General features: G+C 33.7%; 3 protein-coding genes across 6 annotated transcripts; 1 reads left to right on the top strand and 2 right to left on the bottom strand.

Moving 5' to 3' along the window:
• The first annotated feature begins 2,255 nt into the window (after nt 1-2,255).
• On the top strand, nt 2,256-10,969 carry LOC102595644 (uncharacterized). Of its 3 annotated transcripts, none has more exons than XR_001473284.1 (7): nt 2,256-2,594; nt 4,129-4,334; nt 4,954-5,227; nt 5,577-5,684; nt 7,679-7,923; nt 8,834-9,075; nt 10,886-10,969. XR_001473284.1 is itself a non-coding variant. In XM_006346275.2 (6 exons), the coding sequence occupies exons 1-6, from the start codon at nt 2,394-2,396 to the stop codon at nt 8,934-8,936; spliced, it is 1,137 nt and encodes a 378-aa protein (XP_006346337.1). In that variant the 5' UTR covers nt 2,256-2,393; the 3' UTR covers nt 8,937-9,328. The 3 variants fall into 3 exon arrangements, 1 of the variants encoding a protein (XP_006346337.1); XR_001473285.1 differs by lacking the exon at nt 10,886-10,969 and adding an exon at nt 9,595-9,740; XM_006346275.2 differs by lacking the exon at nt 10,886-10,969 and having other exon boundaries at nt 8,834-9,328.
• LOC102594765 (peamaclein) lies at nt 10,296-11,192 on the bottom strand. The gene is made up of 2 exons (XM_006346272.2): nt 10,868-11,192; nt 10,296-10,518 (listed from the first exon to the last, which is right to left on the bottom strand). Exons 1-2 carry the CDS (start codon nt 10,950-10,952, stop codon nt 10,334-10,336), a joined length of 270 nt encoding a protein of 89 aa, XP_006346334.1. The 5' UTR covers nt 10,953-11,192; the 3' UTR covers nt 10,296-10,333.
• Nucleotides 11,193-12,339: 1,147 nt separating this feature from the next.
• Nucleotides 12,340-20,928, bottom strand: LOC102595098 (uncharacterized). Of its 2 annotated transcripts, XM_006346273.2 has the most exons (10): nt 20,695-20,928; nt 19,608-19,674; nt 18,940-19,193; nt 17,307-17,892; nt 16,303-16,941; nt 15,403-15,843; nt 14,240-14,434; nt 14,027-14,083; nt 12,874-12,936; nt 12,340-12,785 (listed from the first exon to the last, which is right to left on the bottom strand). In XM_006346273.2, exons 1-10 carry the CDS (start codon nt 20,730-20,732, stop codon nt 12,702-12,704), a joined length of 2,424 nt encoding a protein of 807 aa, XP_006346335.1. In that variant the 5' UTR covers nt 20,733-20,928; the 3' UTR covers nt 12,340-12,701. The 2 variants fall into 2 exon arrangements, with proteins under 2 accessions (XP_006346335.1, XP_015163741.1); XM_015308255.1 differs by lacking the exons at nt 19,608-19,674; nt 20,695-20,928 and having other exon boundaries at nt 19,011-19,096.
• Nucleotides 20,929-26,577: the final 5,649 nt, after the last annotated feature.

Genomic DNA, 26,577 nt, shown 5'->3' with positions numbered 1-26,577 from the left:
AAACCAAATAGGTTGAAAACTTTGTTCAACACGCACCGGGCCCCACTTTTTCAACTTTCTAAAAAAGTAGCTTTTACACTTTCCAAAATTTCAAAAAGCTATCTACTTTATGTTTTAGATAAAAATATTATTTATAATCTACTTTGTTAATATTATTTTAGTTAGTTTATAGTTTTCAATGTTTATATATTTTATTTCAAATTTGGGCATGTAAAATTTTGTAAATATTATATATATAGTTTTGTTTTATTTATAGATAAAAAAATATTACTTATAATCTACTTTGTGAATATATTTTTAGTTAGTTTATAGCTTTCAATGTTTATATATTTTATTTCAAATTTGGGCATGTAAAATTTTGTAAATATTATATATATAATTTTATTTTATTTATAGATAAAAAAATATTACTTATAATCTACTTTGTGAATATATTTTTAGTTAGTTTATAGCTTTCAATGTTTATATATTTTATTTCAAATTTGGGCATGTAAAATTTTGTAAATATTATATATATAATTTTATTTTATTTATAGATAAAAAAATATTACTTATAATCTACTTTGTGAATATATTTTTAGTTAGTTTATAGCTTTCAATGTTTATATATTTTATTTCAAATTTGGGCTTGTAAAATTTTGTAAATAATATAATATAATTTTATTTATAGATAAAAATATTATTTATAATCTACTTTGTTAATATATTTTTAGTTAGTTTATAGTTTTCAATGTTTAAAAAAAAAAAAATTGTACTCATGTGAATTTTACCGTCTTTATGAAAATTTCTATTCATTTAACGTTTCTTAAGTTTAGCTTATCACACAGGTAGGTGAAAATACATTTGATCTCTTTTTCAAACACTGTTAAGTTGTAAAAAACCGAAAAAAACCAAAAAACCGAAACCGAAATAACTGACTTTGCGTGGTTTGATTTGATATTTAGATTTAATAAACCGACATGATTGGTTTAGGTTTTTTTAATGAAAAACCAAACCAAACCGACCTATGTATACCCCTACTTCTAAGTCATCAAGAATCGTGGTTGAGTTCAAAGGTTAGTTTTTTCTTAATTTTATTTTGTTAGCTTTTTCGAAGAAAGGAGCAATTTAACTTATGATAATGGAGGTTTTTTTCCAAACATGAAGAACAATAATAAAGAAGAAGACAATTGAGTTAATATTTATTTTTCCCCAAGTTTATTTTAACACATGACCAATTTTAATTGGTCAGTGTTGTCTAAAAACTGCACCCACGCGCCTAACATAGGTGAAGTCACGGACTCAGCCACGTAGACCGAAAAGTGGTAAAAAATTAACAAAAAAATAAGTTCGGGAAGTAATAGGACCTTAGTAAAGGTTAGATGTGTCTCAGAGATTTTGGGCATAGGCCGGGGGATACTTATGCATTTTCCCTATAATAACTAATAGTTCCATCTTTGCTTTGAAATATTATAAGCTCTATCTTTACCAACAAAAAAAAAAGTGCAAGTATTTAGTTTTAAATAATAATCTAAATTGCTTTAATTCATTTAACAACATTTGCAGAATATATGCAAAGTCATGTGAACATGTCTCAACAATTCAATAAGATACGTTGAATGAATATAATATTATATCTTGTTAATTCGTGACAATTGAACATTAACATAAACTAGTCTTCTCAAATTAACATGTTTATGAATAATTAAAAAATATACAGAATAAAGATTATAATAATTTCATGACTCACCCAACATAACCTGTGAACATGACAAATTTGTCAATCCAACATAACTTGTAAGTTGTGACTAATTCAAAGATAGGTATAATGAAGATTATACTTAACGTCATACAATATCCAACATAATTTGTGAACAATTTAAAAATATAAAAAATAAAGTATGTACTTATAGTAATGCATCGTCGCCTAATATGACTCTTGAAATAATGCAAGCTTATTAATCCATCATAACTTGTACACAATACAAAAATAGGTAGAATATAAATTCTATCGTGAATCAGAAAAGTTTGTTAAACCAACACAGATTTGCGAATAATAAATTTTAGCTTGAACAAAAATTATACGTAATATCATAACTCACCTAATGTAACTTGTAAAATCATAATTTTCTATTATTCTAGTAAAATGTCTAATTCAGAAGTTATGTGCTGTACAAATTCCTTTTACGACGATAAAAATAAAATAATGGATAGCGCCAAATGATGGTATTTATCAAATCATCCATTTTTTAGCAATCGACGTTATCCACACGTTTAGATCCTTTGAATGTGTTTACGGTGCAATTAAGCCATTAAGGTCGTCCCTTTTCGGGTCGGGTCGGATATATACCAGTTTTCCTGGTTTTGGATCGGGAAGAGGGCAGAGAGAGAAGAAGGAGCAGTAGTGGTTGTCAATGGCAGCCTTCTCCTTCTCCCTCTCCACTTCTCCTCTTCCTATACGCCATTTCAAACGCCTATCTATTTCTCCCTCACTCTCTTCTCTTCCCTTTCGTTCAACCAAAATTCCTAATAAATCTTTAACCTTAAGAACTGCTTCAATTTCTGCTTCTTCTTACGATGATTTCAGTGCCAGCAATCAGAATTCTCGATCCAAGGTTAGTTTCGATACTGAATTTGCATATCCTGATATGTTATTTTTGTTTCTCTTTTTTTATTTGGTTTAATATGTATGTCTCTATAAACAGTTTTTCGTAGTAGTTGAATTACTGTTGTTTTGCTGCTAAACCTAAACTAGGTTGCCTTATCGCTCTCTATACATGGAAATTAATTGCCTAATAATGCCAAGCGGAAGTTGATTTGTGGTTGTGATCATTGTTTAGCAATTCAATCAACTAATGTCACCTCCTGACCTTAAGTGAGAACTGTTTGGTTTAGAGGTGAATTTAGCACATTGTTGAACTTGGACAATATGTGTACACATATTTTTTTGATGACAAAAATGCAAAGTATTTAGAAGAAATTTATGTATATATGTCACTGGCGTATTTGTTGCCTTTAAATTCTGGATGCTCTCTGGTTGGTTGGGAGATGAGTTTTATCTGAATACAAAGTATTTAGGATTTAAAAGCTCAAGTAGAAATATGATCGATAATATGAAAAAGGTTTGAAACTAATATAAGAATCATCTTACTATAGAAGAGACATGCATCATCATATGCTACTCTAATATAAGTGTAGTATTTTAGCTTTTAATATGCTTGAAAGTCTTTGATCAACGAGTAATTTTATAAAAAGCTTACTTATAAGACTACTTGATGCAACAAATTGTAAGAACATCACTAAAGATCAAGCCCAAGCTATTTTGGACTTTACTTTGAATTTAGAAAGAAAAAGTTACGGTCTAATATTATTATTTTTTTATGACAAGGGAAACCCGCAGCCGCTACCCTTTGGGTGCGCACAGGGTAAAACCCCCGCTCCTATGCAATAGCTCGCAAACCACATAGGAGAGGTAACCCGCACTAGGCAAACCCGGTGCGACGAGCTCGATCCAGAAGGCAAACCCCTTGCTTTCGCAAGCAAGGGGTTTCGAACTTGAGACCTCCAACATGGAAGTCCCAAGCCCAAACCACTGGGCCACCCCGAAGGGTTAGAGTTTTATTCATTTTAAAGACGTAGTTTGATGCTTATGAGTTATGAGAGCTGATCCTTGGTTGATTCACGGCTGCTTATGATCTTTCATCCTGTAACTTATTACGGGGAATGAAAATGCTTGAAAATGTTGAAGATCACTAACTGAAGAGGTTTGACATTTGTCTTATTCAGCAAAGCTATGATATTTTTCTCAAAAAGTATTTTTATGTACTATCGTGTAGGCAGGCAACAGTAACAGAATTCACAGCTGGAGTTGAATTGCATTTATGTTCTTTAAGTTCATTACTTGTTGATGTATTGCAAAATGTTTGAGGTTTTATTTACTGCATTAGAAAAACTAGTATTCTCATAATAATGACTTGGGTTAAAAGTTTGATTTGCTCGTTGTTTGTACTTTTTTCTATATGTTGCACAATTGATGGTTATTCATTCACAAATAAGCAACCTTGGGAATTGTTCCGTGTAGGAAATGTTAGCATAATGCTGAACTTGATTAAAGATTTCTCTTTCTTTTTCGTCTTTGTTTCTTACCAGAAATCAGTCCTCTCAAACTTGATACAAGAGATAGAGCCATTGGATGTGAGCCTTATTCAAAAAGATGTACCACCCACAACCATTGATGCAATGAAAAGAACTATATCAGGCATGCTGGGCTTGCTTCCATCAGACCAGTTTCAAGTTCTAATTGAAGCTTTGTGGGAACCAATCTCCAAGCTTTTGATCTCTTCAATGATGACTGGGTATACTTTATCTTTTAGCATGAGCACCTCTTGCCCACAACCTCACCATGCTTATGCTTAGTAGGATTTAGTTTTAGGGATCAACACAAAGATAGAGGAAAGAAGATTTGGTTAAGATTATAGCCAGTATGTCCATCTTACTTAATAGCCATTGTCTTTTGGGAGTATCATTAGCTTGATCAGCCACCTGTGCTCCTCTTTCCTTTTTCTTTATTTTCTTTAGCATGGGGGTATCGTTTCTCCTATTCAAGACAATTGAAATCCTACTGAACTGCAACCATTTTTATCTGATAAGTAAATAAAAAGAAGGATCCTGTTGTGTAAAATATTAATAACGTTGAAAAGGATAGACAATGTAATACCTAAAACACTCGATGGATGCAGTTGTGTTAGATTTAAACTGCATCAATTTCTTTGTTACCTCAAACACTATATTCCTCCTCTCTTTTTTTTTGTGCAAATAACAACAATGAAAAATACGGAGTAGCGAGAGATGGAAGAAATGAACTATTCTTACAAAATTCTAGCAAAAAGGAGCTTGAATTGCTTCTGTTGCTCATTCAACTCGATGCTTGTAGTTGACGTGTAGCATAAAATGTAATCCATTGTAATATTGCAGGTATACACTACGAAATGCTGAGTACAGGCTTTGTCTTGAAAAGAACCTTGAAATATATGATAGAAACATTGGTAGACAAAAGCTTGAAGATTCTAAAGTTGGAGATGAGACATTGCTGAATGAAAATATATCGAGCAAAAAATCAGAACATAAACAACCAACATCAGAAGGAAAGAGTGAACTTTCACTTGATATTCCAGACGTTGGTAAAATGACCCCTGAAGCTCAGCAATACATATTAGACCTACAGACTCGCTTAGCGTCTTACAAAAAGGTAGAATCAGCATTCCAGTGTATGCACCTTATATTCTTTTTTTAATCAATGAAAATAAAACTTCATGAAGACTGCACCCATCGATGCTGAAATTACAAGCAAAAGTCAAACGGGGGTTCCAGTACAGAGATCTTCCACATGCTTACTAGGGAGCTGACAAAGTCAAAAAACTGATAAAAAGTTATTTACAGTATGTTGTTTACTCCAGCCGAATAGACTGTATACACCTTATATTCATGGTTAAGATCCCTTTAAGTGTAGGGTTTACTTCCAGAATATCTTGTTGTTTAAATATTTTCATCTTGTCCGATCAATAAATTATCATGTCTGTTGTTTTTGTGTGTGGAAGGAACTTCATGAAGTTAAGAGGAAAAGTGCAGCTCTTCAGATGCAACAATTTGTAGGTGAGGAGAAGAATGAGTTGTTGGACTACTTAAGATCATTGCTTCCGGAGAAGGTAAATGGTTCTTTTTTTTCTTACAACTCCATAAGAAGTTTATCCTACAACAATGACAACTACTACGTCTCAAGAGTCAAGCCAAGCTAGCTGATGTTTGCTGTATGAATTGCACTATCCATTTCAATTTTCAATAGGCTCTTTATATTTTTTGCTGACATATAAATCTTTGAATGATTAAAAAGACTAAGCAAATTCTAAACATAATGTAGGTGTAGCAACATGACTAAGCTAACCCTAACTAGTTGCTTATATGGATCTTTTGCATAAACATTTTATGTATCTGTAAAATATTTGACTAAGCTAATCCTAACTAGTTGCTTATATGGATCTTTTGCATAAACATTTTATGTATCTGTAAAATATTTGACTAAGCTAATCCTAACTAGTTGCTTATATGGATCTTTTGCATAAACATTTTATGTATCTGTAAAATATTTGACTAAGCTAATCCTAACTAGTTGCTTATATGGATCTTTTGCATAAACATTTTATGTATCTGTAAAATATTTGACTAAGCTAATCCTAACTAGTTGCTTATATGGATCTTTTGCATAAACATTTTATGTATCTGTAAAATATTTGACTAAGCTAATCCTAACTAGTTGCTTATATGGATCTTTTGCATAAACATTTTATGTATCTGTAAAATATTTGACTAAGCTAATCCTAACTAGTTGCTTATATGGATCTTTTGCATAAACATTTTATGTATCTGTAAAATATTTGACTAAGCTAATCCTAACTAGTTGCTTATATGGATCTTTTGCATAAACATTTTATGTATCTGTAAAATATTTGACTAAGCTAATCCTAACTAGTTGCTTATATGGATCTTTTGCATAAACATTTTATGTATCTGTAAAATATTTGACTAAGCTAATCCTAACTAGTTGCTTATATGGATCTTTTGCATAAACATTTTATGTATCTGTAAAATATTTGACTAAGCTAATCCTAACTAGTTGCTTATATGGATCTTTTGCATAAACATTTTATGTATGTGAAAAATATTCGAGGATGGAGACAGATTCAAAATGATATAGGGAAGATGTATTCCATGGCTGCACCTTTGTTTTCCATTAATCTGCATGGATACATTAGAGTTCTTGTTGCTTATAACCGTAAAAAAGAGAGGAAAAATAATATGGTTCTTGCTGAACTTACTGATGTGCTGGATGTGAATGAAACTGAAAGTTAAAAAAGCAATTTAAGATAGATTTTTTAATATAAGTTTATTTTTGGATGAATTTTAGGGAGAGAAAGGGCAGGATAAGGTTATGAAAAAAGCCTTAAGTTTCATAACGGAAGAGGACCTTGTTAGGTTTGACTCTCTCTGTCTCTAAAAGAAATCACAGAATTATGGACAAAGTAAAAAAACATATGTGGGGTTCAAAGTGAAATATCACCTATTCAAGTTTTTTTTTCTACGCAGAGTGAGAACTAAGACTTTTACAGCTTCACCTATATTCATAGCAAGAAAAGAAAAAAAATGCTTCTCGCTCTCCTTTTTTTTCTTACAGATGTCCAAGAAATCCCCAAGTGGCTGGTGGCACTCTGTTAAACACTCGGTGGATAATGGGCCTGCCCTCTTACCCTTCTCCACTTAAATATTAGGCTTTTGTTTGTGACAGGTTCAAATCTGTGATGTGCGCCTGACCCACACATCACGCACTGCACTTCTTCTCTCGATTCTTTGTATTGCATACTTTTGTTATTGAGGGTAGGGAATTTTTTTCTTATGGTGTTAATTGATTTTACAAACATTGCAGCTTGTTTTTTCCGTTAATAGTTTTTATTAATCTCGACTTATTCTATATTTTTTCTGTCTCTTAATATGCGTTCTCTAGCTTTCCTGTAATTGTAGTTGCGTGATCTCTTGGTTGTTCACACACTTCCTTTCAGAATTGGAAGTTAGGAAACTTATATCTTCGTTATTCCTATCTTATTGTCTTCCTTTGTCTTTGCTTTGCTCACTATCCACATCAATGCAGGTTGCTGAGCTATCAGAACCAACATCCCTGGAAGTAAAGGAGACCATCCGCTCAGTAGTCCATGGACTACTCGCAACTCTATCCCCTAGAATGCATTCTAAGGCCCCCGATCTATCAGAAAATAGCTCTGCAGGAACTGTAAATATTGGAGCTGAAGATTCCATCGATCTTGTTGAGAACACCTCCATTCACTTCCAACCTCAGATATCATTGACTCGAGATTATTTGGCTCGTCTGTTGTTTTGGTGAGAACACTTTCTCAATGATCTATATGCTTAGGTTTGCAAATTTATTAGTCTTCTAGTTGTACGAACTAGGATGTTGAGAAATTTGTCTTTAATTGACTAGGCTTCTACACGAACGAGTACGGCGCTTAGTTTTTATAGCTATGTATGTTTTTTATTCTTGAAAATGAGTAGTTCCTGGACACAAATATAGCCGGTTTGCACTAACTATGTCGTATTTGGGTAAAAGTCAAAATAAAGAAGTTTAAGTTCGATCATTGACAAGGTTCAAAGAAAGGGTGGGCCATTGATAAAGAATCGATGGAAAACCACAATGCTAGCAGATGGCGGGCCTCCGCTTTTCTTTTCATTAATGAAACCCGCCAGTTATTATTATGAACTCAAATAAAAGGACAAAAAATTTGGATTTAGAAGGCTTGTTCAAAAGAACAAAATTCTTGTGCTTATGTGGATGCGTCGCTCAATTTCTCAAGACTAGAGAAGGGGATTTTCCTACAAAAGATGAAAAAATAATGTACAAGTATGAATCAAATGCTTTACTGGCTCCAACTGTATTAGGTTAGGTGCAATCTTTACTCTGTTTTCCCCATTTCTAGTTTTTCTCTTGCTGGTTTGATCAGATGTCTTCCTGTCAATCTTACGCATCTGTTACTCATCTACCAGATTGTTAACTGTCTGAATGAGCTCCTGTGATCATGTAACGTTAGGCATCTGTACTCATGCTGCCCTGATTGTTGACTGTCTATATGTGCTGCTGTGTTGGTTCATGATATCGAACTGTTAGTACTAGTTTTTCTCAATATTTTGAAAACCCCTGGGTTTTCTGGCTTTGAGCTGGATGCTGAATTTTACTACTCCTACTTGGTATTAAAGATAGGAACTTTGACTTTGTCCCTTGATAATTCATCAGGTGCATGCTGCTAGGGCACTACCTTAGAGGTCTAGAATATCGGGTGGAGCTTACTGTACTGTTGTCCTTGCCATGTGGGTTAGAGAGCGAATCAAGCAATTAGCAAGTTGATTACACTTGTTTTTAGCCAAACAAGGCCGAGAAAGTTGATGGAGCGCTTGTCTTGTTTAACTTGGTTGACTTTGTAAATAGGCGAGTTTGTTTGACTACAGTGTGCTGGCGGAAATATGGTTCTGCAAATGGTAAGCGATTCTGTAATTATTTGATGGAATATTCGATAGAATGGTCATCATTCTAGTCTGTCAAGTACGTCTACTCCTGTTATTTAGATTTACAAATGCTTGACTCTTTGATAGCATATAAAAATATGTTATTTGATATATGACTAGGTGTGAGTATTTTATGACTTTGAACTAGTGATAAAATGTTCAGGATGTACCCTTCAGAACTCATTTTATATTCAGAGAAGAACAAATACTTATTCATTACTTTTAATTATTTTTTCCCTTTTTCCCTCTCTGAAGGAGGAGTATGTTGGGCTCTAGAAACAGTTTTGTGACTTTATATTGTTATATTGGGTAAAGTTCAGTACATATGTGAAGTTAACCCCACTTAGATGCCTGGACATTCCTTCACAATTTGTTTGAATCAATTGAAATTATCCCCATGTTGCAATATATTTTGGACGTGTTAGCAGAGAATTAACTTGATATTGCAACAAATGAAAATGGTTGTTTTGTTATACAGCTGTGTTTGTACAGGCTGAAGGAGAACCCCAAGAGTGTCTTTTGTCTGAGATAACAAATAATTCATTGATTTAATCAGAACACCTTTGTGTAGAGAATCTTATTTTGTACTAGTTGATAGGTGAGAATTGAGATGCGATATGAGATATTTTTTCACCGCATAACTGAATCTTGTTTCTGGCGTGTTTGCTTTAAGTCATTCGTCGTGCTTTCTTTATTAGACGGAAAAAAATAATAATCTCACTGGTCAGTTTGCGCAGCTCGATTAATTCCATGGAAACCTGGTCTCTGTCCACCAAGACTTTGATAAATGTGAAGAAATCACCTAGTGTTTTATTTGGTTGTAAGATTAAAGAAAGTTAAATCCTAGCTTGCAGCAGTTATGGACATATTTAGTGTAATAGGTTCTGTTGTTCTCTTATTCTTTCCAAAACTGAAATACAGCTCTAACCTGGCAATAAGTGTTTTTGAACTAATACATTAATAAATGTATGACCTCATGTTCCGTTTAAGAACAACATCTTGAATCAAGAATAATTGAGTGATGAGGTTGTTTTAAATGACAGTGGCAGAAAAGAAGATTGATCAGTAAAAAGAATTAAAGTCCAGAATTCATCTCAATTGTCATAGGTAATAAGAACACTTGCATACAAACATTAATAAGTCCTAAAGGAGCTCTTATTCTCTGAAAATTTTAAAAGCAGAAAGCAAAGCAGGAGAAGAAATCTGGTAACTAGTATTATTATTATTATTTCTAAGGACATTTGGGCTTGCCCTTAGAGTTCTTCATGTCCCTATAACAAGGGCATTGATGCTTGTTTCCATAAGTCCCATTTGGAACGCATTTGCACTTTGCACAGCACAACTCACAGTATTTCACGCACCGATCCTTCAGTCCTGCCTTGGAACACCGAGCCTCGCATTTCTGCGCGCAGTACACTGTACCATCCAAATATCAAACCAAATTGAGCACAGCTTCTATAATTATTAACAGCATAAAAGAATTTTTACACCATGCGTATCAGATCACCTAAAAATTAACTACAGATATTAATAACTCGAAAAGTAAGCTCAAGTGAGAAATTCTTTAAATCCTAGTACATTTCATGCGCAAAACCTTGACGTATCGACAAGAGTTGTCGTCATCGTGTGACGAAAAGGACACAGACTAAATATAATTTAGTTTTTTTCTAAAAAAGAAAAAAAAAAAAGCACGTGCATAGTGGTCCGGCCAACCGAGGTTTTTTTAATTTGAAGTTGTGTTAGAGTGAATGGCAATGATATTTACCTGATTTGGCGGTTGCAGGTTGAAGAAAGGAGGATGTCAAAAGCAGAGCAAAGAGCAACATAAAAGCTACCAAAAACCTCTTCATTTTGGCTCTCAACTTTTCTTTGGAAACTAAGAATTTTAAGGCAAAGTAGAAAAGGAGCTACAGTGCATTTATAGACCCGCGCAGTATGGTAGAGGGATTATTTTATTTTTTATTTTGTTTTATATTTCCTCAATAACGGGTTCTCAAATAATTAAAAAATGGGTTCTCATCAGTTGAGTTGTAAATATTATGAGAGTTTTCCTATCTGTTCAGAATTAATGTTCAATTTACATTACATTTTTTAAGCAATATCAGTCTATTGCATTGTATATATGTAAAAAATTGTTTTTACACACTCTTTAGTCAAATTTCTAGGTGAAGCAATGCGGGGCGGAGTTAGGGATGCAACTGAATTATACTACGTCAATAGGGTAACGATGGGTTTTTAAAGATAATATATAAACTATTGAATCTTTTTAATATAAGAAAAAGTATACTGCAGTGTTTGACAATTACTTCAAATCATGATTTTAAATTTTCTTTTGTACTTTTTTTTTGAATTCCTTTATGTGAATTCTTGGCTCCACTACTGAAGCAATCAGATGACATCGCTCCTCGTAGAAGGGGGTCTCCGTTACGCAAGCCATTGCACTATAATAGCGAATAATTCCACACCTAATTACTTCGATTCAAACCATAACAGAAAATTTCTGTCAATTTTTCATATATCTCAACACTTATTTTGATTTTAAATCTTGAATATGCATCTTTGTTAATTATGGATTATCTAAGGTTTGCTCCTTCTGAGAAATCAAATGCTATGCCTTGCACATTTTAAAAAAAATAAATTACAACAATAATAACATACTCAGTTTAATTCTTCTAGTAAAGCCGTGAAAGGGTACAACGTACACATATTTTACCCCTGTTTTGTAGATGGAGATGTTTTCTGTTTGGATATTTTTTATTGTTTTTTGAAATTCAAAACAAATTGGGCACGGGCAGCAGAGGAGTCAGGAGAGTGTGCAGAGACAGCTGTGTAGCAAGGTCAGTACACGAATTTTTCAGCAAAGAGAAAACGTACGTCCAATTGCCTCATCACTTATCTTTATAAACATCTTTCTGAAACTGGGCGTGCGGTGCCATCTTCTGATGGTGATGGCACATTATTGTATGACGTAAATCCACCTTATTCATTTTGTATGTAATATGGGCTTGCACATTTTGTCTTTACGTGCAAAAACAAATTGGGTGCTGAACTGGTCTCTAAAGTAGCACTGATTTTGTTTAATTTGGATCAACATCTAAGTACATACACCAATTAATGTTTGTGTTTTCAAAAGCCATATTAAGAGAAAAGCTTCTGGGTACATAATATTTATCTATGTAACGTTATATTTCTTTCTTTCTTCAATACTCAAAATGCACCTAAATTGAGACTTTGGTCTGTTACAAGTGCAACTAGATTGATAATTTAAACGCATCGCAAATTTTAGGACTGAAACCGCAGTCAACAGCTTAGAATGCTAGTCTTTACAATATCTTGTCAACCGCAGTGCAACTTCAGTAGTGTTCCTAGTCGTGCACAACCAGTTTAGATGTCTCATAAATCAGCACTGTACTTCATACAAATGTTACAACATACACCAGGTTGATCAAACAGAAAAGCAGATAGTTGAAGCAAAACTAGATTCCGCGGTTGCTGTCCTACTTCCATTTCTACAATATCTAGCTAGTCTATATTAACTACCGGGCATGCAGAAACCATTAAGTACCTTTTTGAGTTGATGCGATGAGACTGCAGAAAGATCAGCCTCCGCTACTACATAGTGGATGAGAATGCCGAGTGTACGAGTGCCCTTTGTCTTGGTCAGTTGATGCCAACAGATTTACCTGCATCATATCCATGAAAGAATATAAGGCACCCAGGTGAAATAACAGCTCAATGTCAAAAATCGACTTATCAAGGAAGTGAATTGACCTTAACAATTTCTGAGTTTGAGCTTGGACGTATATAAGCTGCCAAAACACTCATGCTAAAATCCTGAAAACAACATAATATCAGTACACTTCCGCGATTTGAAGGATTGACTTGTTGCTGTATCAGCCTTCAACACTCGACTGAACTGATCTCAACCAATACAAGTGTCAAGTTAAGGTTGCATGAGAAGATTCATGAAAGATATTTCAACTTCTAGCATGGTCCAACTAAATATCTGGCACACTAGACCTGTTTAGATGGAGAAGTTGATACTATGTATTGCATTCTAATAGGCTTAGATCATCAATTTGAGGGGGAAAAAGGTCCTTAAGCCACACTGATCGTTTCTTAGTGGTGTTTATTTCAAATGACACTTAAATCATGTCATTTGATATTTCCTCGTTAACCCAAATGTTTCCTTCCAAATAGATGGTTTTTTTTTTCTTACTCAAAGACATCGTCTCTACTGATCATTTATGTGCAAAAAGTTACATATTTGAATTTGGTATACCAAACTTTAAATAGATGTTTTAAGATACTAAGCCTTTTGACAGTTTCATGGGGATAAAGAAGTTGAAAAACTTAAGTGCTGTATATACTAGTTTACCTCTTCTTTTTTTTCCCCTCGTGTTTATAGATTGGAAGCAAAAGCCTCTAGATCTATAAAAATATGATTTCAACATTAAAATCTCTCTCCCATGCGCTCACACACGAGAACAATTTCTGGGCAGATTGAAACAATCTAATCAGACCCTCTTCACTGATGATGTAAGACCCATTAGCTAGTCGCTCACAAGCAGACCAGTGGAAAGATCAGGTCACTTCTTCAACTTGAAATTTCTAAATTTTGTCTGGTACAATCCTTGGATAATTATATACATCAACTATGAGCTACTCATTTTCCTTCTAACGAGTCTCTATTTAAACACTCGTGGACTATCAGTGATGCAGCTAGTCAGTATTATAGGTTACTGACTGCTATTAGATATATAATTACAATTCCAAATGTTAATATAAGCTGCTATCTAATTTAGTTAATTGACACATGGAAAGAGGAATATAATTCGCTTAAAAACTAGTAGAGGCATTTTTACATTAAAAATAAAAGGAAAAGAGAAGTAGAAAAAACTTGTCACGTGAAAACAGGACTTACTCTGAAAGGATCACCCCTCAATGATTGGACAAACATTGAAGCTCCTGAACCTTTTCCCTGAGAAACATGGAGATACAATCTAAGTCAAACAGCATCCAGTGGCAATTATGATGGTAAAGATAGTCATCATGTTGTCGAATCAGTTAAATTTGTAAGACATGGTGGAAAAGCAAGGAAGGTTATTGAAGTGTGACAATCAATAAACCAGGTTACCTCCAATGATACATCTCTAAGCCGCCTACCCGTTTGAGCACAACAGATGCGGACTACATGTTCATCACAGCTTCCGCTGATGACATAATCCCTTCCATTCATGTAATAAGAACGCGTGTAATTCTGAGAGCTCCCTGTTGAAGTAATACTAAAATCTAGATGGAGCCTCCCATCAACAGCTAACAGTTGTTTCACCTGCCAATAATTTTTCCATCTTCTCAATAAATCTTGGACAAGGATGACGTTTTGCGGCATATAATATATCCATTAAAAAAATACTTCCATAAATCTTTTCATTTTACTTCGTATTATGTCAGTTTGGTACATATTCCTCTTAGAATAGTCCTAGAACTCCTCCACATGAATGGTGGGCCATAATTTTTTTGAAACAAAGTTCAAAGTTCTTTCAACTTCTCAAAGAAAATTAGGGGAAGAAGAAGTTATTCCTCAGTAAATAACGACTGGCTAAGAGCTTTATAGATCCTTTAACAACATGGTAAGAGAAGAGTCATAAGAGAAGAATTTCTAAAATGCTTTCAGAAGTTCTTGCTCTCTTTTTGCATATCAATCTTTGGTTTCACAGGAACATGCCGCCTGGGATATTCCAGGAAGCTGATCCTGAACGATTGTCCTCTTCCTGTAACCCTTAATAGAAGCTTTGCTGTAGGTATTAAACATCAATCTTAATTCTGTAGAGCTTAGCCTACTTAAGTCTCTTTTCTCCTGTTGCATTGACCAATTCTTCGTGTAGCGTATAGTGCATATACGTGACGTTTCCATGTTTCTCTTCCAATGTGAGGTTTGGACAAATATGTATCCACATTATAAATTAATCCTTTCCCAACAACAATTTGATGATTTTATCAGATTGAACTCAGTTCTCTCGCTACTATCTAGCCATGATTAAAGAATACGAGGTTGATGGTGGAAGTCCATTTAAGATGACAAGGTTTTTTGGTGAAATCCAGGAACTAGAATATGCAATTCAATATGGTTATTTTTAATAAGAATATGTTATATGATATGATTTCTCTGTGCTATGCATTGAAATTTTTGTAACAGGGACAGATCACAAAAAAGCTCCAGACAAGCACAATAACAGCAGGGATCTGAAGCATCATTCATGGTAAATGGGACAAAACCTCTGACTTATAATAAATTACCTCATTGTCAACAGCTGAGACAAGAAGATATTGGTCATCAGGGGAAAAGCAAACCATCACATTCCCTCGAGAACTTAAAGCAGTGTAGCAAGGCTGGTTTGGTTTCTGTCTTAAATCCCACAACTTAACATCCCGATCAAATGATGAAGTGGCAAAAATAGATGGAGAGTGGTGTGCAAATTTAACGACATTTATATGTTCTCGATGCATATCATCAAACACCTGCAACCGTCTGCCACTGCTAATGTCGTACAGAGCAACATGTTTTGAGTATCCACTTGCAAGAAACAATTCATCGGTAGAGTTGACATGAACAGACGTTAACTGGTCAAAGTCATCAAACATAATTGAACCTGCATTCTGATGACTGCCTGTGGCTGTTGTAGGCATCAACCGGATGTCATATAATCTAAGTGAGCCATTATCAGAACCAGCAATGACCTGAGAAAAACATAAGGATTTTTATCAAAATAGGCAGCTGCTCAAGTTCAATGACTTAGCATGGTTAAGCCTACAACACCAAAAAACAATATGCATGGTGAATGCATCTGTACACTGCAGCTGACAATTGCTCTGCAGAAAAGTTCATGGAAAGAAACAGGGGGACCAATGGCAATTTATCAAAAAGAAATCGACTTTCCATAATATAGGCAAATCCCTTCGATATTACTTGAGAATTACAACCTCTGCTTGCGCCCAAAAGATGGATTATTATTCAGTGTTTGGATGACATTATTCAAGAAATGAACCACGATGGGAGTCTAAATTATAAATAGTATCAGGCGTAAACCAGAAACAGCAAGGAGCATGTACACACAGATTAGGATTTCAAGGAACACAATTCCCAGGGTGATTACTTCACAAGATACAGTCATAACTTACACCTTTTACATGATATACCTTGGAGGGATAATTTTTGAGCCAGCATAAACCCAGAACGCTGTTCATTGCTCCAAGTGAGGGAATATAACTGACAATTTTTTCACTCTCATGGTTGATAACAATTACTTCACCATCCAATGTTCCAAAAACCATAAGGCTTGCATCAGATGGATGATACTCAAATTGGCGTGGTCGGTAGCTTCTTTGATCATCTCTTGCTGTGGTGCCCACGATCGAGAGGGGACGAAGGGCAGGCCAAGCAACAGAACCAACTTTTGCAGCAGACAATGACCTAGAATAAAAATATTGCGACTTTCGCCTAGGAGAGGGCCCATGAGTATGGTTTGCTCGAATCTCACGCTTTTGCAGAATGCTGACAACACTCTCCTTATACTTCCTCTTATATGGTAGGTGCTCAAATTTTTCTGAGAAGATCAATATGGCCTTTTCTCTGTCAACCTTCCTAATATGCAAGTTATCTAGAATTTTCAGGTTTGGCAGTGAAGCTATCATGTACTCTCGGTAGAATTTTTCAAAACATATCGGTGAAGGATTATGAGATATACACTTCTTTGGAGTAATGTAAGGAAGCCGTGTGTCAGACAAACGGAAGAATGGTTCTTCGTCATCCTGCATCTCCAACGTTCCAAAAGAAACCTGTCGTGGTGCAATAAAAAGACAATTGTCATTTTCCCCCACTCAAATACGGGGCACTGAGGGATGGGTTCAGCAGTGAAATCAAATTTTAGCATGCAAAGCTTTAGCAGCTCGTAGAAGCAGACAGATGATGATGTTAAAAGATGGGATAATTTGTAACTACAACTCCCTAGTTTTTTGGATATCAAGATCAGAGGAAAAGAAAAAGAAAATAGAGAAAAGAGCTATACGAGAAGGAGTAATATGTACTTATGTTATCTATATCACTGGTCTTCCAAGTCCAATTTAAATAAGAAGGGGAATATGATCAATTGTCCATGCAAAGTTATATATGTAGCAATAATACAAAAATAAATGTAGTATACCTCATTTTGCAGATTAAGCAGATCCTCCCAACCAGGAGGTACATCGGGCAAGAGTTCCATGAAACTTGTTTCACGATCCTGACTTGAAAAGTCCACTTCACTGTCATCAGATGAATCTTCTGTTTCGCTACTCACATCAAGATTCATATCAGTATTATTCAAATATTGGTCTTCTTCATTAAAAATCCTATACATGCTATTTTCACCACTAACTGACGGTGCTTCATCATGAATACTAGTCTCCATATGATCTGAATCCCAGTAATCATTCCTTCTATCTGATGCAGCATGCTTCCGTGCTTCATCATCTTGTAAGAAATGCTGAAAGCGTAATTCAACTAAGGAAGGGAGTTTCACAAGTGCAGCAGTGGTAGTCCATAAATTCGTGATTCTTGTCTCACACAATGAAAGGAACTTCAAATTTGGCATGCAGGTAAAACAGTCCTCACGGAAATTTGTAAGTGATGCACTGAAATCCAAGTTAAGAGTGTGCATTCGCGTAAAATTTCCAATCATGTTGAGCTTTCGGAAATGGGAGGACCTCAGATTTAGGATTTGGCATGGTAAGCCGCGTTGAGCAAGATCCCTGAAAAACACATCTAAAGGAAATGAATGCACATCAACTTAATAACTGCATAAAGGAGAACCTATCCATTTCACATTGTGCCTAAACAAAACAAAAGAAAAAGCAATATATGCATCAGTCAAAATCTGGGGAAAAACGAGCACGCACACTATAAGAGAAAATTATCAATTATAGAATCATTCGATTTTGAAATAGTGACATGCTTATCTAATGAATAATTGATACAAAACAACTTTCTCCTTTATACTTCTGTTCAATCTAATTCCGAATATATTTCGAGTATATGATCTAAACATTTTCAATCTACATCAGCTACGCCAACGGCGGAGCCAAGATTTACAGTAAAGGGGTTCAAAATATAAAAAGAATAAATACACAAAGAAGCCAAGGAGATTCAAGATCTATATATACAATTTTAACCCCATCCACCCACTTGGCTCCGCCCCTGCTAAGCCCATAGATTTCAAACTTGATCTTTGGTAAATACGGTTCTTCTAATAGTTAAAGGTATTTTATTTTAGTTTGCATCTTCCTTATAAAAGTTTTATTTTTCATAACATCTTCATGGCAGTTATTCAAACAATCCGGTACCGTGCATGTCCCTAATATTCTGAGACAATTACAAATCTTAGAAGGTAAATTCTGATTGGCGGACAGAATCAAAGTTTCATATTCTTTTCTTATGAGTTTAACCAACCCATCCAGAAAGGTAAAACAAATTTAGTACCATGTGCTGATTCCTCCTGTATATATTAGTAAAAACTAAAACATCTCTCATGAAATACGTAAATATAGAAATCTAAGCAGAAAAAAGTTTTACAGGTAATAGATGAGATGGTCTATATGTTAGCAAGAAACCGACAGATGCAATTCGTATTTCATAATTGAAAGGTGTGTTCAATCCCCTACCGTTTAATGCATTTGTTTCTTTATTTACTTTTTCAAATATACTTATTCAAAATATGGTTGCATCTGCGGCAAAACAAAACATATTATCAATTGTGGCAAAGAGTTGGGAATACAATATACAACTGTGGCAATACGTACAGCAAGAAGTCCTTTCCAAACAATATATCCTGGATATCAACAACTCGAAGCTTCCTACTGCTAACACGCACCAAAGCAAGAAGGTACTCCCAACTCAGGATGCAGACAGATCTATTTATAATATCTACTGCATCAATCTCAGAAAGATCAGCTTCCTTCAACAAATCGAGCAGTGGGTGGAAATCAGTATCCTTGATGTCATCCAGCAAAATCACTAAGCTAGACACCTCATGGCGGGCTTTTTTCAGTTTGGCCTGGGTTGCAATATGGGAAGTAAGAATGTAAGATTTCAGATTACATAGATGACGAAACAAGCAGCACATTCTGGAGCAAAAATCACAAAAAATATGGCTAGTACTGAGAAGGATAAAGGAACTCATCTAATAAGTAACAGTAAGCATATCCTTTTATCATGCATTAGCCACACTTATGGACCCAAACCAGGAAATACATTTATCTAGCATCTAGATGAAAATAGTTTCTTGAAACAAATATCAAATCATATGTTTCCCCAATATAGATTCTATAAGAAAAACATTTTTCCCCAAAGATATTCAGCAGTTAGATGCCTACATCAAAGGTTGAGCAAGTGAAAAATAAGCATGAAATAATAGTAAAATCGGCATTTCAGATGGTTGTAAACACTGGACAACTACAGTATCACAAACCTTGAAAAGAGCTGACAGAACTTGTTTATTAGGTGGAACTCCTCTAGCCTGACAAGAATACATGTACCTGGACCCAATTTGAGAAAAATAGCAAATACCAAACCCTTTGTCAGGAACATTACAAAGCAATAACAATAAAAGTTACAGAAAAATAAAGCATCAGCCATCTTATCAAATAGAAGGGTAAGTCAACCCAGCATTTGTACATTGGAAGTCAGCCTGAGGCATAACATGCTTCGTGTCAAAGTTTAGGGAACATGATTAAGGTTTATATTTTCATTTTACTTAGACTTGTCATTTCTTTTTCTTAGAATCACATTTTCAGAGATCAAAGTTGATTAAGAGTTTCGAGGGCATCAAATTTACTTTTCCATTTTGTTTAAACTTGTCATTTATCCTTCTTATATCATGTCTTCAGAGATGAAAGTAGATTGCAAATGTATTACTTTTTCCCTCTTATTTGACACGTGAATAAGATGGAGCATAGAGCAAAATCACAAATTCCACTAGTATCTTAATTTCTGGACCAGATGCTTCAGTATATCCGTCCTGCTGAAAATGATACTAATATTCAGCCATGATTATATATCAACCTGCAAATCCATGGCCAACAACTACATACCCAATGAAATCCCGCAAGTGAGGTCTGGGGACCTTAGCACTACCTTGTGGAGTTAGCTGCAAATCCGTCGGCGCTAAACAATGTTATCAAATATTCTACCAGCTACAACGAAGGTGGACAACAAATCACTCTCTATCTGACTATCTCACGCCGGTCTAATTAATTTAGCGTCAAGTTTAGCGTGGATAATCCAAATTAGATAACTTTACCTAAAAACTAGTGAGTTCAGTATCAAGGACCGAGAATATCAAGCAGCAGAAATCAATGGATACAACGAACCGCAATCTCAACTCTAAAAATCTCCATAATCGACAAAAATAGTATATAAAAAATGTCATAATTTTTAGTTTCCAGTAGAGCAAAACCGCGATTACAAAAGCAGACACGGCGGGATTTACATTTGATGAAATTGAAATGCAAACATATACACGTGATGAGATAAAATTAGAGAATGAAATTGTTCACCTTGTTTCTAAGGACGAGATATCGGTGCCGGTGGTCATGGCGATAGCTCCGATGATAACAGCGGGGAAGACGGTGAGTGCGATTATTACAGAGTTCCGAAGACCGACTAGATTACTCCGATACAGTTGGCCGTTACATGCGAAGAAGCAATTTTTGGAATCAAAAAGTCTCCCTAATTTGTCTCAGCATTTTATTCTATGATTTTTAGCCCTTCTCATTTATTTATTTTTATTGTTTTTTTTTTTTTTTAATCCCGAACTTTCCAATTTTTTTCTTTTCTTTTTCGTTTTTTTTCTCTTTTGCTGTTTGCATCAGTTTCCAATAATCCATTCTAAGAAGGTGAACAAAAAATTATAACTACTCACTCTTTTATTTTTATTTTTTTTTTTTTTTTTTAATCCCGAACTTTCCAATTTTTTTCTTTTCTTTTTCGTTTTTTTTCTCTTTTGCTGTTTGCATCAGTTTCCAATAATCCATTCTAAGAAGGTGAACAAAAAATTATAACTACTCACTCTTCAGTTTTTTCAATCAATAAGTACTAAATTACTAATATTTTCTTCTTTTAGTTTAGCATAATAATAAAATGGAGTACTTTTGCTTCATTTTTTTTATAAAAAAAAATATAATACGTCCAGAATTTTAAAATTATATGCTAACTAGTAAAATTATCCTAGCCTCGCGCAAGAATTTAATATTACGAAATTTATAAAATAATACTTAAAATTTATCAGTCATTAAAACTAAAACACTATATCATCTTACATATAAAATTACGTAGTAACGAACATTAATAATGTATTGAAAAATGATAGTTATAATATCTTATCATTTATCCTTCAATCAATCTCTTTAATTTGATTTTGTAATTTATCCTTTTACTTCCAGAAAGTGTTACTATTAGTTTTTTTGGGAAATCGAATGAACATCAACCTGAGATATACAAATATTCTAATTCTAACGTGTAGAAAAGTTCTGCCTTACATTTTGCTTTACATATATCATTTTAAAGTTCCTCATTCTCAAATGTGTCATAAGTAATTATTAAAATGAAAAATTAAAGGGAGAATGTATCGTATTGGACAACAATTCAACTTATTATATATACTTGAAAGGGAAAAATATTACACAAAATTATTCAATTTGTTTGGTTGTTTTTTTAAAATCAACATACCGGATTGATGGAGTTCTATTTGAAACTACACTTCTATTCCAATTGATGTGTCAAGAAACACATCTATTACTTCAAGAAAAGTATTTACAACTTGCAGTAAACTTGAGAATCTGCCCATACTTCATATTGAATATGAGAAATTAACTTATTGTGTAATTATCTATGTCTTTGGGATTAAAAGATGCTCCAGTCTAGTCATAATCCTCTATAGGTCATCCGTCACATCCTTGAACCCATGTCAAAAATTTATTAATTTTTGTCTTCTTTTCCTGGATCACTTCGCACATCAAGGTGCGATGAGATTTTTAAGGTCTTTATGTCCTTACAATGGCATACCATTTTGAATTTTGCCTTCAAGAGATGGTAATATAAATCTTTAAGAATTTTTTTTACTGTACCTTCAACAATTTCAGTAGAGAAAACATGCGTGAATACTTAATTAACATGTGTTATTTAATATGTACTAACAAATACTTATAAAAATAACTTTGATAAACAACAAAATTAAAACATATACTCAAAAACAACAATTAATAACATAAGCATAAATTAATGACTGTAAAAAAAAACATACCAGCATATATAACAGTAAAAGGAAACAGAAAGAAAAAAATCGAGCCCACTGAATGTACCCCTTAAGAAAATTATTCCCCTGTAGTACCTGATGTTTAAAGGAATAGATCCTCTCAGGACAAAAGATTCTATTCACCAGTATATTGATACAAAAACAATGGTGTAAGTGAATCACTCAACAAGAGCAAAGTACACAAATATTTATTTAATTGTGCAGGAGAAGAAGAACAAGTTCAGAATTTTCGTTGTTTTAAAATGAGAGGAAATCCCACTATTTATAGACAACAAAGGGTAGTGTGAACAAATGTTTATTGTGTCTTATCAGAAAGAAAAAAACTCTTTGGAAAAGTTACAATCCTTCAAAAAGGTCACAACATTTCATAAAAGTTACAACTTTTCATAAAAGTCGCAACTATTCATAAAAAGTCACAACTTTTCATGAAAGTCACAACTTTTCGTGAAAGAAGAATGCTAGTTTTGGAAATAAATAAATTAAAAGGGAATCCTGATTCGTGGTGGCGCCACGTAGACGGGCCTAGGGTTCTCTTATATATATATATATATATGATATGATGACCTATATACCTATTGGCTATTGCACATGCATAAGCGTATATCTAAAGATTTTTATTTATTTTTGTTAATAAAAATAGGAAATTTACTGGTAATTGCCTAGTTTTCTTGCCTATCTAATTAGGTTGATAGCTTGATAATTATTTATAGGGATAATTAACACTTTCGTCAATTAGTTTTTATATATATATATTAAATATGCATAATTGTATATAATATATATCACCACTATATAACTTGTATATATTTCGATCACATTAATAAATTTGATGACCAAAAGTTTTATATCCGCAACCTCTTCTTATTTCTACTCCAATGAAAAAAAAAATGTACTGCGTGTTCCTCCACCTCTCTAGTCTCTATGCATTTGCATATTGATCTTCAAACCTTCAACACTCGGCCATGGAGGAATTAAATGGACAGCTGCTCAGCCAATTATATAAATGTATAATATATAATTTATGTAATAAAAAACTACTGACAATAAATGTATACCAGTTTAAAAAGATAAAATAATAAATTTGACCGATTATTTGTGTAAAGATTCCGCCACCATTTAAGCTTTAGCAATGATAGGCTAATCGGCTGTAAATATCATCTATTGACTACGGGAGTGATATTCTCTCATAAGAATGACTTTGGAGATAATGTAACAAACTCGATTTTCAACACAACCACTGATATATATATTGTTATTACGGAATACAAGTTACAACGTATAATACCCACAATAAAGTAACAACACACTAATTATAGATAAATAACATAGAAGAAGGTAACTAGAAGGGGATGAGATTCTAGACTATAGACAGGAGATGAGAGGATCAGAAAGCCAAAGCTTCACATAATTTCCATGACCCTTCTTCTAACTTCTGGTCCTTTTTAACAAAGTGTAAATGGGCCTGGATCCCAAACAATCCTTTGTGAAGGCCTGGCCCGATTGCTTTTACTCGGCCCAATATCTATTTGTATGATATCCTTGTTGGTATCCCTATTGGGCTGGGGCTGATTCATAACAGATAGGTTGCTTTAAACTCCTTGCTGATGGTTAGCAAGTTTTGACTTTTAACCATGAAAGTTGTCCACGGGGCAAGCGGGAATCAAATATTCAATGTCATTTGTAAGACCATTGGTGTAATTTCCCACTTGCTTGGACACATCATTTAGAGGCTCAGATTAAAATGAGAGAAGGTCTCATTCCTACTTTGTGCAGCCCAATTAGAGTACTTAACTAAACTGGAAAGGTGTAGTAGTGGGCCTAGACTAAATGCTGAATTGGGCAATGTTCTACTTATAGCCAAGTTGGGCTTTAGGGCTGAGGCTCATAAATGAGAGTGCATTGAAAGACTGAATACAAGTTGAAATGTTAATTAGTTCTCACTTTTGTGCTCTTTTTTTTACCATATTTGTTCATGCTACTAAATAATGTACATCAATTGTTTTGTGTGTCAAGCTCAGTGCTTGGATTATAGATTGAGCACAGTAGTGATGTGATGTGAATATAGATTTTTCATATATTCAGTTCGAGATGTGAAAAAGGTACTCAATCATCAACATAGTAATAAAACAAAAAAGATAAAAGGAGGACTACTAGAAATCACGTCTTTTACAATAAGATAGTCAAAATTTTCAAGAAAAGAACTCAGTTAAACTAAACACGGCGGCACCCCTCCGCCCGTGGTGTTTTAGGATTGGAAATTTCGTTATTTTACCTTTTCTTTTTGCTCCTATTGGTAGTTGGTGCAAGAATGACAGAAGGCATTCGTTTAATAGGCGTAAGCAAACCATGAGAAAGAACAAGTATACATACAAACAAAGCAATTGTTCCAGATAAGGTTCATGTAGATAACAACTTTATGACGTATATAGCTTTTCCATAGTGTGAATTTTGAACTGGGACAAAAAAAAGCTCAACTTGTTAGCAAAAAAGAAAGAGGAAAATTCCATTGTGATGCTTCCACCTTGCAAAAGAAAAAGATAAAAGAACCAAATGAATAGTTCAACTAGTGCCGTCGAGCTGCCTCGCAACGTGCTAATCCCGCGTTTAACGCAAGGTTGTTATAGTGGGTCATTTTTTATCAATATTAGTATTTTAGAGTAAAATCTCTCTAAATTAATATAGGCGGAATCATAAAATATTATTATTTTGTAGAGGTATTAATTAATCGATAAACTAATATTTATTAATTTAAAGAGTGTTTCACCGAAAAATTGTTTGAGGATGAAATCTCAAAGAATTTGAAAGAACTCACTTGTGAAAAATGTCATTCATGAACTTGAGGTCGTGATTAATGATCTCGGTTACCTCGATAAAATGGATGTTAATAACCTATTGGATGGGTAAAATTATACATGTTTAGAGGTCTAGATTTAGAACAAATTGTGGATATCACTGGAAAAACAACATTGATGATAAAGTTGAAGATGATACAATACCGTTGGAATCAGCTATGCGTAAGAAAACACTTGCATGTAGAACTCTTCACAAATTTATGGTGCAATTAGAAAAGACAACACCGAAACTTTTGGATGCAATAAGAAAAGTTAAAGATGAGCTTCAACTAGATTTAAATTTTAACAAAAACAGAACATAATAGAATTATATTTCACTAAATTTTCTTAGATATATTTGTACTTTTAAGAAATTATTAATTTATAATATTAATGGAACCATATATTTATATAAGGGTCTTCTGAAAATATATTATCTTGTTATCTTATCGAAATGAGTGATTTTTTCCATTGGCCCAAGTCGGGATCGGAGGAAATTATTATCTTAGAGAGATTATTAATTGACCGAGTACTAATTTAGTGAGGGTTTACTGTATTAGGTATAGTCTTAGGTTTTAGAAAATAATTGATAGTATAAATAATTTTGTTCTCTTAATATATTAAAAATGTTGAGTAAAAATGAAAATTTATTTTTTAAAGTACTGAATAAATAAAAATGATCGGAGGAAGTACTAAATAATAGTGTACGTTGTAATTTTCATTTGGGACCAGTTAGGATACTAGAATCGAATGGAGGGCTCCTCATATACTCGATGAGTCAACAAATAGTGATCTCTCGTAAAGATATTGAATAGATATTAATTTTAGGTAAGGACTACGGTGTCAAAATGAAAATTATAGTTAAATTTAAAGAGTTAGAGGTGAATTTAGGATTTTCAAGACATGAATACATTATTAAAGGAAGGAGAAAAATATGTATTTGGTGAGAATTGAACCAAATTATATGGATAAATAATACAAGATTTGACTAAATGTATCATTCAACTTTTTTGGAGTAGACCGTATGAGAGTCAGCAAATAATATTAGATTAATTTTAGAAAATACATACTTCTAGTTTAATTAAAAATCATGCCCATCACAATTCATTCATATAAGGGGTCGTCTCTGTATTTAGATTAGTATCACAAGCCTGATTTTGATATCAAAATCTAATTTATGAGGTGGAAATTAAATTTTACTTGTAAACTTCACAAACCTTTTTCTCATATTCTATGAAAAAAGATTTTTGAGTGTTACCCATGCTGACATGGAAATTTTAATTTCAACCCCAAAT

The sequence above is a fragment of the Solanum tuberosum genome, unplaced genomic scaffold (genome assembly GCF_000226075.1).
Source record: "Solanum tuberosum cultivar DM 1-3 516 R44 unplaced genomic scaffold, SolTub_3.0 scf00073, whole genome shotgun sequence".
Taxonomy (NCBI): Eukaryota; Viridiplantae; Streptophyta; class Magnoliopsida; order Solanales; family Solanaceae; genus Solanum; species Solanum tuberosum.
The sequence above is the reverse complement of the archived record's forward strand: the minus strand, read 5'-3'. Positions and strand labels throughout refer to the sequence as shown.